This window comes from Xenopus laevis, chromosome 1S (assembly GCF_017654675.1).
Source record: "Xenopus laevis strain J_2021 chromosome 1S, Xenopus_laevis_v10.1, whole genome shotgun sequence".
NCBI lineage: Eukaryota > Metazoa > Chordata > Amphibia > Anura > Pipidae > Xenopus > Xenopus laevis.
In genome coordinates this window covers 149,914,424-149,929,505 of record NC_054372.1, presented here as the reverse complement: position 1 = coordinate 149,929,505, position 15,082 = coordinate 149,914,424, and the positions used below count along the sequence as shown (strand labels likewise).

The 15,082-nt window shown below is 39.9% G+C and overlaps 1 protein-coding gene across 1 annotated transcript in view; it reads left to right on the top strand.

Annotated features, from left to right (window-relative positions):
* The window catches only part of hip1r.S (huntingtin interacting protein 1 related S homeolog), a gene marked incomplete at its 3' end in the record, with an annotated part of 59,483 nt that overhangs the window by 42,856 nt on the left and 1,545 nt on the right, over positions 1-15,082 (top strand). The window contains 12 exon segments of the mRNA NM_001091500.1: positions 168-362; positions 2,975-3,122; positions 4,359-4,445; positions 5,337-5,444; positions 5,803-5,939; positions 7,101-7,211; positions 12,733-12,791; positions 12,924-12,954; positions 13,397-13,459; positions 13,542-13,642; positions 14,375-14,480; positions 14,640-14,763. Of these exon segments, the coding sequence (NP_001084969.1) occupies positions 168-362; positions 2,975-3,122; positions 4,359-4,445; positions 5,337-5,444; positions 5,803-5,939; positions 7,101-7,211; positions 12,733-12,791; positions 12,924-12,954; positions 13,397-13,459; positions 13,542-13,642; positions 14,375-14,480; positions 14,640-14,763 (1,270 nt within the window).

The following is a 15,082-nucleotide window of genomic DNA, read 5'->3' as shown; positions in this document are numbered from 1 at the left end:
AGGAAGACAAATCTCCTTGTTTGTCAGTATCCTAATGTGGACCATAGTTCATAAAGCTTAGTTAGACATGACCAAATGATATGACCAGAATATTGCATACAAGAGTTTCTTAAGTGTTATCTGTTAAATGTATGTATATTTAATACTGATGATGTGAATATTTTTAGTCTAAATCCCACCTTAACACAACATTAATGTCACTGGAAGTGGAGAAGGACTCTCTAAAAAGTTTGTTGACGGCTAAAGAATCAGAACTGTCTTCTGTTCAAAACCTGGCTCGAGATACAGAGATGTTATTCAATCAAGAGCAAGTAAAGAAAGCCAGTGAAATAAGAGACCTGCATGAGAAACTCAACAAAAAGGTGTCTGAATTCTAAAAAACATCTCATACAGTAAATGTAGAATTAATATCTGCATTAGTGTTGAGCGACATGAATGATCTTAGGAGTCTCATATGGGGGCTGTGGCTACTCATAACTGCCAGGCATTATATTTTATATTGGTGACAGACATTTCAATACAAGAAAAGATATCTTTCTACTGACATACCAATCTAATTGGTGTTCTATGACTGTTACAGTCCATCTGTTCTGGACACCTCTGGACACAGTTTTCTTTTTAATTTTTTCTATACTGTATGTAGTTTCTAGTCTGTCTCCTAGTGTGGACAAAGATTGTATGTTGACTTTAATAATGACTCTGATTTCATTCCTAATTTTATTGGGTGGGATTCTGCAAAGCTTTATATTATTAGCACAAGCAGAAAGGGTGCTGAAAACAGGGTGCTGGCACCCTTGGTCGAATTACATGTTTTGTTGATTTGCTAAGTGAAACAAGATTAGGACAAACTCTAAAGGGAACACATTACACAGTTTTCCAAATTGTAGTGAAGGAGTGGTAGCCTAGAAATAATTAGGGAGTAACTAGAAAGCACTTGCTACTGACACAAGGGTAGATACTTTTTAATGTGTGTATATTGGAAATTGGAGTGTTTTTATTACATAGAATTAAAAAAACATGCATTTTTGTCTCTCCGTCTCCTGCCTTATTAAGGGGGTTGTTTACTAAAATACGATTTTTACAATTTTTTTTTCTGGTCGGAGTTTTAAAGGGGAAACCACAATTTTTTTTATGTAGGGAAAAAACCCTCAGATTTTCATAATTTATTAAACCATGTTGCTGTTAAAGTCAGAATAATAAAAGTACTCCATCTCAAACCTGCCGAGGTCATGTAGAAGTCAATGGCAGATGTCCTGTTTACAATTGGAAGATATCATGATCTGCGCTGGGTTTCATACAATATTCCAAATAATTTGTGGTTTTCGGGGGACAATCTGAAAAAAAAATTTAGTTTTCGGGCTTCAAATCTCATGATTCTGATTTTTTTTTCACGATTTTATCAAGTTTGGTCAAAGTGGTTTTAAGAGAATAGTGAGAAATTTTTGGATTTCAGTAAATGACCCCCCTTAATGTCAACGCAATAATGAAAGTTTTTTAAACTGTAAAGGCTCTCATACACAAGCCGATAAAAGCTGCCAAGAGACTGAGTTGGCAGCTTATTAACCCTTGTGTGGGGCCATCCGACGGGCTTCCCCGATCACTATCTGGCCGAAAGTCAGCCAGATCTTGATAGGGCAGTTTAAAAAATCCGGTCGGATCGTGGCCGCATTTGTGCGTTTATGCGGTCCCGCAATCTGACTGGCTGTATCTGATGCATTATGATCCGATCGTTGGGCCGTAGAGCCCACGATCGGATCAGCCCGATATCGCCCACTTTAATGTGGGCATATCGGGGAGAGATCCGCTTGTTTGGCGATCTCTATGTTTATGGCCACCTTAAGATGCATGTCATTATTCTTTTGTGTTGCACCATGTAATTTGATAAGAGCTCCCCAAGCCTCCCCCAGCCTTGATGCACTTATGCAAAGAATAAATGTTGGTGCCGGGCACACTGGTAACTCACGTACAGATCAGACCAAACTTTGGTCTGATCTGTATGCGAGTTACCAGTATGCCCGGCACCAACATTTATTCTTTGCATACGGATTGTCCGCTCCTTTGAGATGAGGGCCTGGGGCTGGAGCACCTGGGCCACGTCTACTTGAGTCATTCTACGAGATTTTATTTGCTTTATGCTTAAAAAATGCTCTTGGTGCACTTATTCCATGCAGAAGTGCTCCAGCTGTGTGGAGAGAGCAGTTTCTGTAATCATGCTGGACTGGGGGCTGTATGATCTTTCCATAGTATTTAATGCACTTTGTGCTCCTGCCTATGGAAGGATTGTGCTACTGGCTACTGGCAGCCAAGAGAGATGCAGCTCTCCATGTTCAGGCGTTTTTGGCATGCCATGATGGGGGTAAGTCCTGTTACAAAATCATTGGTGAAAAGCTGTATTATTCGTAATACCGGCTAGTTTCTTACAGTTATAGGAAATTGTCAGTATCACTGATGGAAAGTGTCAGTATTTTTTATATCTCCTCCCTGCTTGGTAAGCGATGGTAATCTTGTATTTCAGATCCTCAGTTAGCCAGTTAGAGATGCTCATGGTTGGTGAGGGTAAGCATGGGTTGCAAGGGTCAGAGAATTTAGCAAGCCATGGAGCAGAGCCTGATTTGAAGTAAGATTTACATAGTAACATAATAAGTTAGGTTGAAAAAAGACACACATCCATCAAGTTCCACTTTTGAACTCTATTTTAACCTGCCTTATAAATACTATTATCATCTGAAGTAACAGTAGTGAATCACCTGGACGGATGCCTACATTTTTGAACATGCCATTAACAAATGGAAATATTGTTATGTTTAAGTTTATTTAACTGCAGGGATTGTTATATCTTGTTTTCACTTGGAAACATGTAATTTCACCAAGGGTACACAACTATACTTTGGCCGTTTTAAAAAAAACTGTGTAAATGGCAACTTGTTTTGTAGTTTTAATTGTACTTGTTTTTTTTTTGTTGTTGTTGTAAAAGACTGCTGATGAACAGATGCTTTATCAGAAGATGTTAGAGGACCAGTTTAACATTATTCAGAGAACAGTGAGAGCAGCAGAGAACATAATTCAGGATGCTGTTGCCAAACTTGATGACCCCGTGCACATCCGCTGCACCAGTTCTCCAGGTATGCAAGTGAAACCTTTTGTGTGAATATTTTAATTGCTACGTTGCAATCTACCTTAAAGTTTTATGTAAAAGATATTTTAAATACTTGATATGTTAAACATTTTCTCATTTATACAACATAAATTTTGCTACCCTCTTCTGCCCCCCCCGCTTCCTCCCTGCATAGTATACTAGTATAAGTATGCTAGTATAAGTATAGTGTCCAGTGACACTGACCTAAATATGCAGAATAGCGCAGGGGAGCTCAAGGGAGGCATGTTCAGTAGCTTCAATATCTTTGTGAAGTGAACACCGTCGCTTTAGCTTTTGGTGCGTGCGCATTTGGAGTTTGAAAGATCTGTAAATTACCTGAAACAAAGAAGAGGATACAGAAGGTACCGAAGCTACCAAACATGGCACCCCTGAGCTCCACTGCACTAATCTGCATATATAAGACTGTGTTGCTGTATGGGACACGTAAAGAAACATTTATTAAAGGTCCAATTTCGAATTCATGTAAGTTTTTTTTAAAACTCTCAACTCCCATAAACCATCGACCAATCGAAATTATTGAAATCAAATCTTTCAAACCTTGGATGAATGAAACTCCCTAGTCGAATTTGACAGATTGACCATAAAAAAAATTCTAAATTTGAATTAAAATTTTCAGTTTGACCCTTGATAAATCTGCTTTTTATACTAGTAGAACACTATGCAGGGAAGGGAGGTCCGTGGTGGGAGGCGAATGGGGGCTTTTAGCTGTAGGGGGGGGTTACTTTTCCTTTTCTGTTTTTTGCAATCTTTTAGAACCTGTTTTGCAAAGGGCAATTATTGTATGGTGCATAATATCTGGGAAACATACATCTTACTAAGTGTGCCATTGTTTTTGATACGTAGAGTTTTCGTGTAAAGCAGAATTGTCATATTGTCTGACCCAACATTCTTAAAATGTTAAATTGTGGGAATAAAGGGACCTGAGCCCTTTCCTCTTCAGTGGTCACACACCTACTGCTGTCGGGTGGTGTCAGCTTTGGAAATGCAAACTAGTGCGTGGCTGTCAAACTTCTGCACATGGAGTTTAAGTACCCTTGTCAGTAGTGAGTTAATTGTATTAAAATAACCTTTTTACCAACAGATAAAAAAAAAAATGGTCGAAATAATTGAAAACCTGGAAAAATCTGACCATAAAAAGTTTTTGTTTTTTTTTTTCAATTATATTGCCACTGACTATAACTCGTTATTTTTGCTTTTACAGATTATCTTGTCTGCAGAGCACAAGCTGCATTGGATTCAATCCCTTACCTTCAAAATGGTCATGCTAAGTATATACAAAACATGACAGGTGTGTTTTTTTTCTTTCTTTTATTTTAATCCTTAGGGAAATAGCAGATGAGAGATTTGTTGCCCATGAGAAATCTTTCCCTTCTAGTTCCCAGAAATAGATGGTGTATTTAAATGTAACACTTTATTACAATTCAAGCACAGTGACTTTGAGAGCTTCCTTTAGCATGAGTACATTTCTGCTATAGGAAGGTTGTACCATATAATTAACAGGAAATTAAGTATTGGTATGAAAGGGATGGAAACCCAATAATAATTTGCTTAATAAAAATAGTATTTCAGACAACCAGTATACAGTAATTTAAAAATGTTCAGTGATTTCAAGCTATTTGTAACAGGCACATTTATCAAAAGTCTAATTTCAAATTCATGTGAGTTTTTAAAAACTCCCCTAAAGTCCTATAAATTCGAAATTCAACCAATTGAAAATTTATTTTAAAAAAAATAGAATTTTTAAAACTTTGATGAATTAAATTGACCCGAAAACTCAAATAGAATTTGAATCGAATTTGATTAGAATTTTAAAAATTTATTTGAGCCAGGAAGGCTGCAAACAACTCCAAATTGATCCCTGGACGTCTCCCATTGACTTAAACAGCAATTCGGCAGGTTTTAGGTGGCGAATAGTCAAATTAGAGTTCTTAAATTATAACAGTTCAGAATCTGCTAATGGATCACTGAGTTGCCAGACTGAGACATCAGAGACAGGGACATTAAACTTTAAAAACGTAAATTTTGGGAAAACAGTAAAAAAATAAAAGATGGAAAGAAATTGAAAAAAGTCTTTGTTTATACAGTAGTTAACAATCTGAAAACAATTGAACTAAAAAAGAAAAAAAAGTGTTTGGAAGGTGAACAGCCCCTTTAATCTTTACAATTTTGTTTTTTAAAGATGCCTCTGACTTGGTGGGAGCACTGACCCAGTTTGCTCACTTAACAGCAGACACTATTGTAAATGGCAGCGCAACTTCACATTTGGCTCCACCTGACCATGCCGATCGTAAGTAAATCCCATTAGACCAAATCTAAGTATTTTACTATAACTTTAAAAGGTCACATTTGATTTCAGAAAGTAACAAAAATATGAATACATAACACACTAAAGGCGCCTGGATCTCCTTTCGAATGATTTTCAGATTGTTCAGCCCTTCACACACATACATGGTGATCATTTGGGCCAATAAACATCTGTAGAAATGACCTACATGCAGACCTGTCAGAAGTCAGGATTTTTCCATAAATATTTTATTGGTTGACTTGCTTAATTGTATGGCTACCTTGCTGAACTCCTTGCAATTTTCTTTTTCTTTTATTAGAAATGTGTATTTAGTTTCACTATTTGTCACCTTCAATTCCAGGGCTGAATGACAGCTGCAAAGAGTGTGGAAACCAAAGCTTGGACTATCTAAGTAGCCTAAAGAATAAACATTCGCTAAAAGATGCAGATCTTGCAGAAGTCAGCAAATCATTAAAGATAATATTTGATCTGGGACAGGTAGACTACTTAAAAAACCTCATTGTGCTGCATGTGTGTTTTGTTGTAGACGTATTATTGTAAGGCTTTAGGAATTGTTTGTTGTTAAGAAGATGTTGGGCTCTTACAAATGTAAAGGGAGTATGCCATGATTTTTATGGTTTAGCTTTTACCACTAAAAATTACACTGTATACATTGCAAGTAATTCATTCAACCATTCAAAATGTTGTTCTTGATTTAATAGCTGTTTATTTATTTTTTCTTTAGTTGTAAATGTACGTGAAGGAATTGGACATGGGCATTTTACTATTGAGTGCTATTCTCATATCTACACCATCATTGCTACAAATGCATCCATATCTACCACTGGGTGGGATATGGGTGCATTTTTATCAATGATGGTGTTTTCTTCTTACCTTCTTAGGGCAGAGACATGCTGTGATTCGGGGAGATTAGTCGCCAGGCAACAAATCTCCTCTTCTTTGGGTAGACTAATCTTCCCGAACTGCCTTCCTGCCGGCTAGAATGAAAATAGCCGGCGAGATAGCACTCGGAGGTCTTCATTTTCCGAAGTCGCCCAAAGTTTCCTCTTGAGGCAACTTCGGCGACTGCGGAAAACTAACTGCTCAGAGTGCCATCCCGCCGTTGATTTACATTCTAGCCGGGGGGAAGACAGGGGAGGCAGTTTGGTGAGATTAGTCTACCTGAAGAAGAGATTTGTTGCCGGGCGACTAATCTCCCCGAATCGCATTGTGTGTCTCTGCCCTTATTGTTCTGATAATTGGCTGCTGGGGGGGAAGGAATGGGGTTGATACCACTTCAACTTGCAGTGCAGCAGTAAGGAGTGACTGAAGTTTATCAGAGCACATGTTGTTTTGCCTGAGACTCAGCCAGGCTGAACAACAGGAGACCCACATTCAGTGACTACACAGTCAAAATATCATCAATGTAAGAATTGCTACAATCATAAAATTTTATGATTCTAAAACTGTCTTTTTATGTTAATTTATATGGTAGGGTTTTTGTTTCCTCTAATAGAAAATCAGCTGTGTGACAGTTTGGTCATGGTTTATGTGCAAGCTGTCAACTAGAAAATATAATAGTTTTAATAAACCTTCATACAGAGGCACCTTTACACATTTTCTGTATGTATGATAGTTACAACAATTTCTTTGTTACAGGAACTGAGGCCCAAGAGTTTGGATATTAAGCAGGAAGAACTAGGTGACATGGTTGACAAAGAAATGGCCTCAACATCTGCTGCTATAGAAGATGCTGTGCGACGGATTGAGGTTAGTTTAATCTATGTAGTGGCTGGTCAAATAACATTGCTTCCTTTTAGACAGAGTTGAGGATTTTATTTAAGCAGCCTAATTGATCTAGAGACCAGTGATAAATGATAAAGCTATTTAGTAAGTCTTAACTCATATGTATTTCTCAAAAACATACAAAAGGAGATTTTGTGATACCCACAGTTAAATCTTTCTTTTCAGTCGCTTGGGGGATACAGGAGACAGTGGGGTATAGCTGGTATAACTAGGAGGCAGGACACAACAAGAAGAATAATTCACTCCTCCTCCTCCACTGGCTATACCCCTCTAGTGGGCGGAGCCTAATCAGTTTGTACCAAAGGAGGTTAAATATAATTAATCAACAAGTTTAAACCAAAACTCTTGGCAACTGCCAAACATATCTGAAAGAAGAAGTGAGGGCCTCCACTTAGGGAGGGAAGTCCTGTGTCCCCAAGCGACTGAAGATTTAACAGTGAGTATCACAAAATCTCCTTTTCTCCATTGTCAGCTTGGGGGACACAGGAGACAGTGGGGACATACCAAAGCTGTCCCCTATATACGGGCGGGAAGAGGACCTATGCAGTAGACACAACTGCGGTCTGAAGAACCTTCCTGACGAAGCGTTTCAGGTGTTGCAAAAGTGTCAAAATGGTAAAATTTTGTGAATGAGTGGATAGATGTCCACGTCGCTGCTTTACACAATTGCTCTGCCAAGGCTTGATTTCTGAACGCCCAGGATGTGCTCAGCCCCTAGAGGAGTGGGCTTTTATCTTGACAGGCAGCGTCTGTCCCTGTGCTGAGTAGGCCTTTTGTATGGCCTGCTTAATCCACCTTGACATGGAAGCCTTTGAAGCTGCTGAGCCTTGTCTTGGTCCTGATGGAAATAGTGCGTCCAACTTGCGGATGCAGATAGAACTTAAGGGCTTAAACTTGATCCAAGGAATGTAGTGCAACTTCCTTTGCATTAACTGGTGAAGGGCAAAACATTGGGATAGTAATATCTTGGTTCAGATGGAAGGCGGACACCACTTTAGGTAGAAAATATGGTCCTGTGCGAAGTACTGCTCTATCATGGAGGAAATTGAGGAAAGGTGACCTGCACGACAATGCACTTCGTTCTGATACTCGTCTAGATGAAGCTATTGCTAGAAGTATTGATGCCATGGGTTCGAATGGTGATCGTTGAAGAGCTTGTAAGACTAACGTCAAGTCCCAGGTTGCCACTGGTGCTCTGAAGGGAGGGGCCACATGAGCCACCCCTTGTAAGAATGTTTTCACATCTGGTAAAATGGCTAACCGTTTTTGGAAAAAGTACTGACAAAGCAGTGATTTGAGTGATCCAAGAGAGAGACCTTTTGAAAGGCCCTCCTGTAGGAAGTCTAGTAGGTATTGAGAGAGTTTCAAATTTTCTTCCTTGATCCCTGCACCACTGATGGTAAGTAGACCACACTCTGTGATAAGTCTTTGCAGAAACTAGTTTTCTTGCCGCCTTCATTGTATTCACCACTGCATCGGAAAAAACGTTCTTTTTTTTTTTTTTAAATTTTGGACACGAGCCACACAGTCAAGCTGAGTCTGGTTGGACTGGGATGTCGGATTGGCCCTTGATGCAGAAGATCTGGTTGTGCCGGCAGTGTCCACAGATCTGCTATTGACAGGTTCAGGAGATCTGAGAACCAAGTTCGTCTGGGCCACTTCGGAGCTATCAGAATGAGAGTGGTTTGTTCCCTCTGAAGATTTTTTATTGTTCTGGGCACCAGTGGTAGCGGAGGAAAAGCGTATGCTAGACTGAAATTCCAGGGAGATGTCAGTGCATCTGCTGCCTTTGCCAGAGGATCTTGGTAACAAGCAAAGAAAGGCTGCACCTTTCGTTTGTGCCTTGTTGCCATGAGGTCTACTTCTGGCATTCCCCACATCTGTGTTATCTGATCGAAGACTTCGTCTACTAGTGACCATTCTCCTGTATCCAATGTTTGTCGAAAATCTGCTTCCCAGTTCTGTAGGCCCGGAATGTAGATGGCCGATATCTGAGTGTGATTCGCTTATGCCCATTTGAATATTAATTTTACCTTGTTCAGGGCCACTCTGCTTCTTGTGCTTCCCTGGTGATTTATAAACACCACTGCAGTGGAGTTGTCCGACTGAACTTATACTGCTTGACCAAGAGGTCTCAGCCAACGACGAAGGCCCAATCGTATTGCTCGTATTTCGAGAAGATTGATCTGCAAGAAACTTTCCTCTAGACTCCATTGACCTTGTGCTGTGCGACCTTCTTGTACTCCTCCCCAACTGAACAGACTTGCATCTGTGGTCATCAGACGCCAATGAGGTTCTCCTAGATAACGCCCTTTGGAGAGATGTTGCGTCTGTAACCACCATAGAAGGGAAGACCGGGTTCTGTGTGATATCCGAATCTTTTGGAATAAGGATTTCCACTTCCAGGCTGCTAGGATGTTCCATTGAAGCTCTCTGAGGTGGTGTTGTGCAAACGGCACTGCTCCTATTGCTGACACCATGACCCCCAGAAACTTCATGCAGAACCTAGCTGAATGACTTCTTTTCGCCAGTAGTACCCTGACTAGAGATTGTATCTTCAAGATCTTCTCTTGAGGAAGAGATATTCTCTGCGATAGTGTGTTGAACTGCATCCCCAGAATGACCATGGATTGACTGGGACATAGGGATGACTTCTCCAGATTGATACACCAACCTAGATCCTTTAGGATCATGGTGATGTTGAGCTTCTGCTAGGGATGGTGCCTTTACAAGCAGATTGTCGAGATATGGGGTTATTGAAGCCCCTGTCTTCCTGATCAGTGCTGTGGCTACCACCATTATCTTGGTAAGGACTCTTGGTGCTGATGTCAGACAAAAGGGAAGTGATGTGAACTGGTAATGATGGTTTTGAAAGGCAAAACGCAAGAACTTCTGATGGGGAGGGAAAATCGGGACGTGCAGGTATGCGTTCTTGATGTCGAGAGAGCTCAGGAACTGACCTTGACTCATTGCCGCTATGATAGATCTTAGCGATTCCATTTTGAATTTTCTTGGCCGAATGAATTTGTTTAGTTCCTTCAAGTCCTGGATGGACTGGTCCGTCTTTTTTGGGCACCACAAAAAGGTTTGCATAATAACCCTTGAAGATTTCTGTGGGAGGAACGCCTCTCAGGCTTGTCCCACTCCTGTTGAATTATCTGATCAAGTTATGAGTGAGAGGGGAACATAGGTGAAGACCTACTGTTGCGCTTAAAAAGGACTTTAGATGAGTCTGAACTTCCTTCAGGTTCTTGTAAATGAAGTGTTTCTAATACAGATACAATCAGAGATTCTACTGCTTCAGAAGAGAATTTTGGAGACTCTTCATTTTGCAAATATGAACTCTGGGAAAGTTCTCTTCTGACAGACCCAGATCTCCTTCCCAATTTTGAGGAGGTGGAGACCGATCTCTAGAACCGGTCTCGCTGTCATCATCTGAGGGTGAAGGGGCCTTATGCTTGGAAGATTTACCCTTTGGGTTATCAAGGCGATGAATGAGTTTATCCAGTGATACCGTTAACATGGGAATACCAGTGGCTAGTTTGGCTGCCTGTTCAGGAATGACTTGAGACTCCTGACTTTTGTCACCTTGTGCTACGGCTGTCTCCCCTTGTGAAGGCTGGTCCACCTGGGGAGGAACAGGCCCTGGGAGTTCAGTATCTTGCACAGGAGGTTTGCATTTTGAGAACATTGGTTCTTAATGACCAGCAGGTAGCCTTTTACGACATTTGGCACAGGCCAGAAATCTTACTGAAGCAGTCCCCCTAGGGAAAAGACCCTCACTGGTTCCCTCAGACATGCTGACCGAAAAGAAAGTTAAATTGTGCGCTGTTCTTTTTTTTTTTTTTTATATATATATTTTATTGCACTCAAAACGTCTGACCTGACTCGCAGTTATTCTCCCTGCTGTGTTCTGCAACCACAATAGAGCCTGTATGTGGCCCCTAAGCCCTGATGGTGAAGCACTATACTGAGGGGAAAAAACTGAGCATTTAAAATGGCCGCCAGAGGTAATCTCACCCCGTGAGACCTTAATGCGTCACAACATGGCGCCTCGGGAACTGCCGCTTATGTAATGGGAACTTGCCGGTAGATGCGGCTAAAAATCCCCTCAAGGCGTAAACAGTAATAGTCCCCCTAGGAAGGTAAGTGCCACTCAATTCCGAGCTGTCTTAACTCTTTTCCATACACATACATTAGCGTTTGTCAGCAGCAATCACCCCAGTGCCTGCTCGTTTCCGGTCGCCTAGCAACCGTTTGCTGCTCTCCGTGTGTTCAAAAAGACTGTGTATTGAAAACTTCGAGCAGCATATATTAATAACAAATGTACTTCACATGTGTAGCGACACTGAAAATTTGCAGAGGCTGGTTCATACTCGCCACCTAGACGAACCAGCTCCTGTCTGTGTCCTGGCCATGCCTCTCTCCTTCTACTTTAGGGAAGGAGAGACCTTGGGCTGGATGGTCTGTGCTGCAAGCACCTCTGACCCCAGGGACAGCTCCCACGTTGGGAGAGGTCAATAGACTATCTACTCAAAAAATCTCAGAAGAAAAAAAGTCTTACCTCCTGAGGACACAACAAAAAACTGATTAGGTCTGCCCACTAGAGGGGTATAGCCAGTGGAGGAGGAGCGAGTTATTTTTCTTGTTGTGTCCTGCCTCCTAGTTATACAAGCTGTACCCCACTGTCTCCTGTGTCCCCCAAGCTGACAATGGAGAAAATATATTTTTCATGTTTTGACACATAGGTAAGTATTTACTGGCACATCACCCTACGAAATGAAAGAGATGCCTGGTGCACAAGGGTAGAGGCTTGGCCACCTGACAGCAAGATACAGTAAGAAAAATCCGATGGCACACAGGACTGCAGGAAATCTTCAAATTTTTATTTCAAAGCGGAATGCAATGCAACGTTTCGGGGAGTGCACTCCCTGAAATGTTGCATTGCACTCCGCTTTGAAATAAAAATTTGAAGATTTCCTGCAGTCCTGTGTGCCATCGGATTTTTCTTGCTACATCATTGTTAGGACAGGTAATGGTACCTGTTATCCGGAATGCTCGGGACCTGGGGTTTTCTGGATAATGGATCTTTCCATAATTTAGATCTTCATACCTTAAACCTGCTAGGAAATCATGCAAACATTAAATAAACCCAACAGACTGGGGTTGCTTTCAATAAGGATTAATTATATCTTAGTTAGAATCATGTACAAGGTACTGTTTTAATATTACTGAGCAAAAGGAAATTAATTTAAAATTTTTCGGATTATTTGGATAAAATGGAGTCCATAGGAGACGACCATTCCGTAACTCTGAGCTTTCTGGATAACTGGTTTCCAGATAATGGATCCCATACATGTAGTGTTTTAGTGGACATATCCTACAGTTTATGACAGCATGAGTTGCAACAGGAATGATTTACCCATACTGACTGTCGCTAATTTTTAGTACATTCATCGATTATTTCTTTTCAATACTACAACAGGAAATGATGAACCAGGCTAGAAAAGACAGTTCCGGCGTTAAACTGGAAGTGAACGAGAGGTGCGTTTTGGATTGGTGCAAATGGTGATATAAGAAAAACGTCTTCGTGCTTTAGAAAGCATTTTTAAAAACGGTGTCTTGCATATCCATATTAACTTATTCCCAAATTCATTCTTTTATTTCTTCAAACAGGATTTTAAATTCCTGCACAGACTTGATGAAGGTGAGCATGAAAATATTAATATAGAAAATCAAAACAAAGAATATGAAATTATAATCAAAGTTTGTAATGTCTTTTCAGCTGTGGTGTAATATTCCTTTTCTTATTTTATGGCTTCCAAAATTGAAATTGTAAAGAAAAGTACATTTGTGATATGTTTTTGGAGCAGTGATGTCAAAGCAGGTGCTTATTTTTGAATTCCTGTCTTTGGGGCAAGTTTTGGCTGAATAAAACCAGAGGTACTGCCAAACAGTGGTCTTGTGGGCTGCTATTCCACAAATGGGCTACCAAGTAGCCAACCACACCCCTTATTTGGAACCACTGGGACTTTTTTGCATACATGTTTTGCTCCCCAACTCTTTTTACAATTGAATGTGGCTCATGGGTAAAAAGGGTTGAGGACCCCTGTTTTAGAGCAATAACAAGTTAATATTTCTGTTTTCAGGCTATTAGACTTCTGGTTATAACTTCTACAGATCTTCAGAAGGAGATTGTGGAGAGTGGCAGGGTAAGTTTATAGTGAAAGAACAGTTTAAACTTGATATATCTCAGCATTTTTCTTTAATCTTGATATTTGTGGTATGTTTTAGGGTGCAGCTACAACACAAGAATTCTATGCCAAAAATTCCCGTTGGACAGAAGGGCTGATCTCTGCTGCAAAGGCTGTTGGATGGGGAGCAACTCAACTTGTGTAAGCATTTTTTTCAGCCACTTTTCTATTTTTTTTGGTTAAATTACTTTTGCATTTTGCCACCATTGGCTTTTTTTCTGACCATTGAGGCCCAAACAATCCAATCTAAGCCTTGAATGTGGATGGACTGACTGGACCAGGTGATTGTTCAGAAAGAGTATTTGATCATTTCATATATAAGTATATGGTACCTGTTATCCAGAAAACCCCAGGTCCTGAGTATTCCAGATAAGAGTTTTTTTTGTAAATTGGATCTCAATACTTGTCTGCTAAAAAAAAAAAAAAATTAAAGCCTCAAATAAGCCCATTAATATTGTTTTGCCGCAAATAAGGATTACTTCTTACTTACTATCTTAGATGGGATCAAGTACAATGTACTGTTCTATTATTACGAAACAGCAAATAATTTTAAAAACATGAATAATTTGTTTAAAATGGAGTCTGTTGGAGATGGTCTTCCTGTAATTTGGAGCTTCCTGAATAACGGGTTTCCGGGTTAACAGATCCCATACCTGTAATTATATTTGTATCAGCCAAACATACTTCCTTTTGTTAATTTATATAACTGTTAAATACAGTGCTGCTGTAACTATGGATTTTATGTTTGATTTCACTTTCTCAATATGACACCATATTATTTAATAAAGCTGTCATTTTAACCATAGTGGAGATTATTTTGATTATTATAAAAGGCCATATCCAACCCCCTGGCTAACATGTTTTATATTTTAGCGAATCTGCAGATAAAGTGGTCCTTCATAAAGGCAAATATGAAGAACTTATAGTGGGGTCCCACGAGATTGCAGCAAGCACAGCACAGCTAGTTGCCGCATCCAAGGTAAAAGAAACAAAAATTGACCTTGATTTATAAATAATCATCTTAAATTCAGTTTATGAGCAGTGGAAGGTATCTGCATATCCTTTCAGTAATGTTAAACTGTAACATCTATATGGAAGTTGTGACATGGGTGACATTTTCTACTCCTTTCCATTGCAGGTAAAAGCTGATAGAAATAGTAAGAACCTACCTAAACTGCAGCAATGTTCTAGGCATGTGAATGAGATGGCTGCTAATGTGGTGGCCTCCACCAAATCTGGTCAAGAACAGATTGAAGATAAAGGTATGATGAGTGCTAATGTCTCCCTAGACTTTTTATACAGGATGAAATAGAACACCCGAAAAGAGTTTGCATGTAGCTAACTGCATTGAATGTTTTTGGTGAACAGTAATTCAGATATAATGTCACTACAATAGAAACCCCATTTTACGTTTTTCAGGGGACCAGGAAACAATTATGTAAAATCCAGGAAAATGTAAAATCAGGGAAATGTGTTAAAATTAACTTTTTGAGATACAATATTTACTGCGTTAATAACGAGGGTCAAGCATTGCAAAAATTAATGTTACACTATGGGGGGGGCATGTGCAAGGCCTCTCTG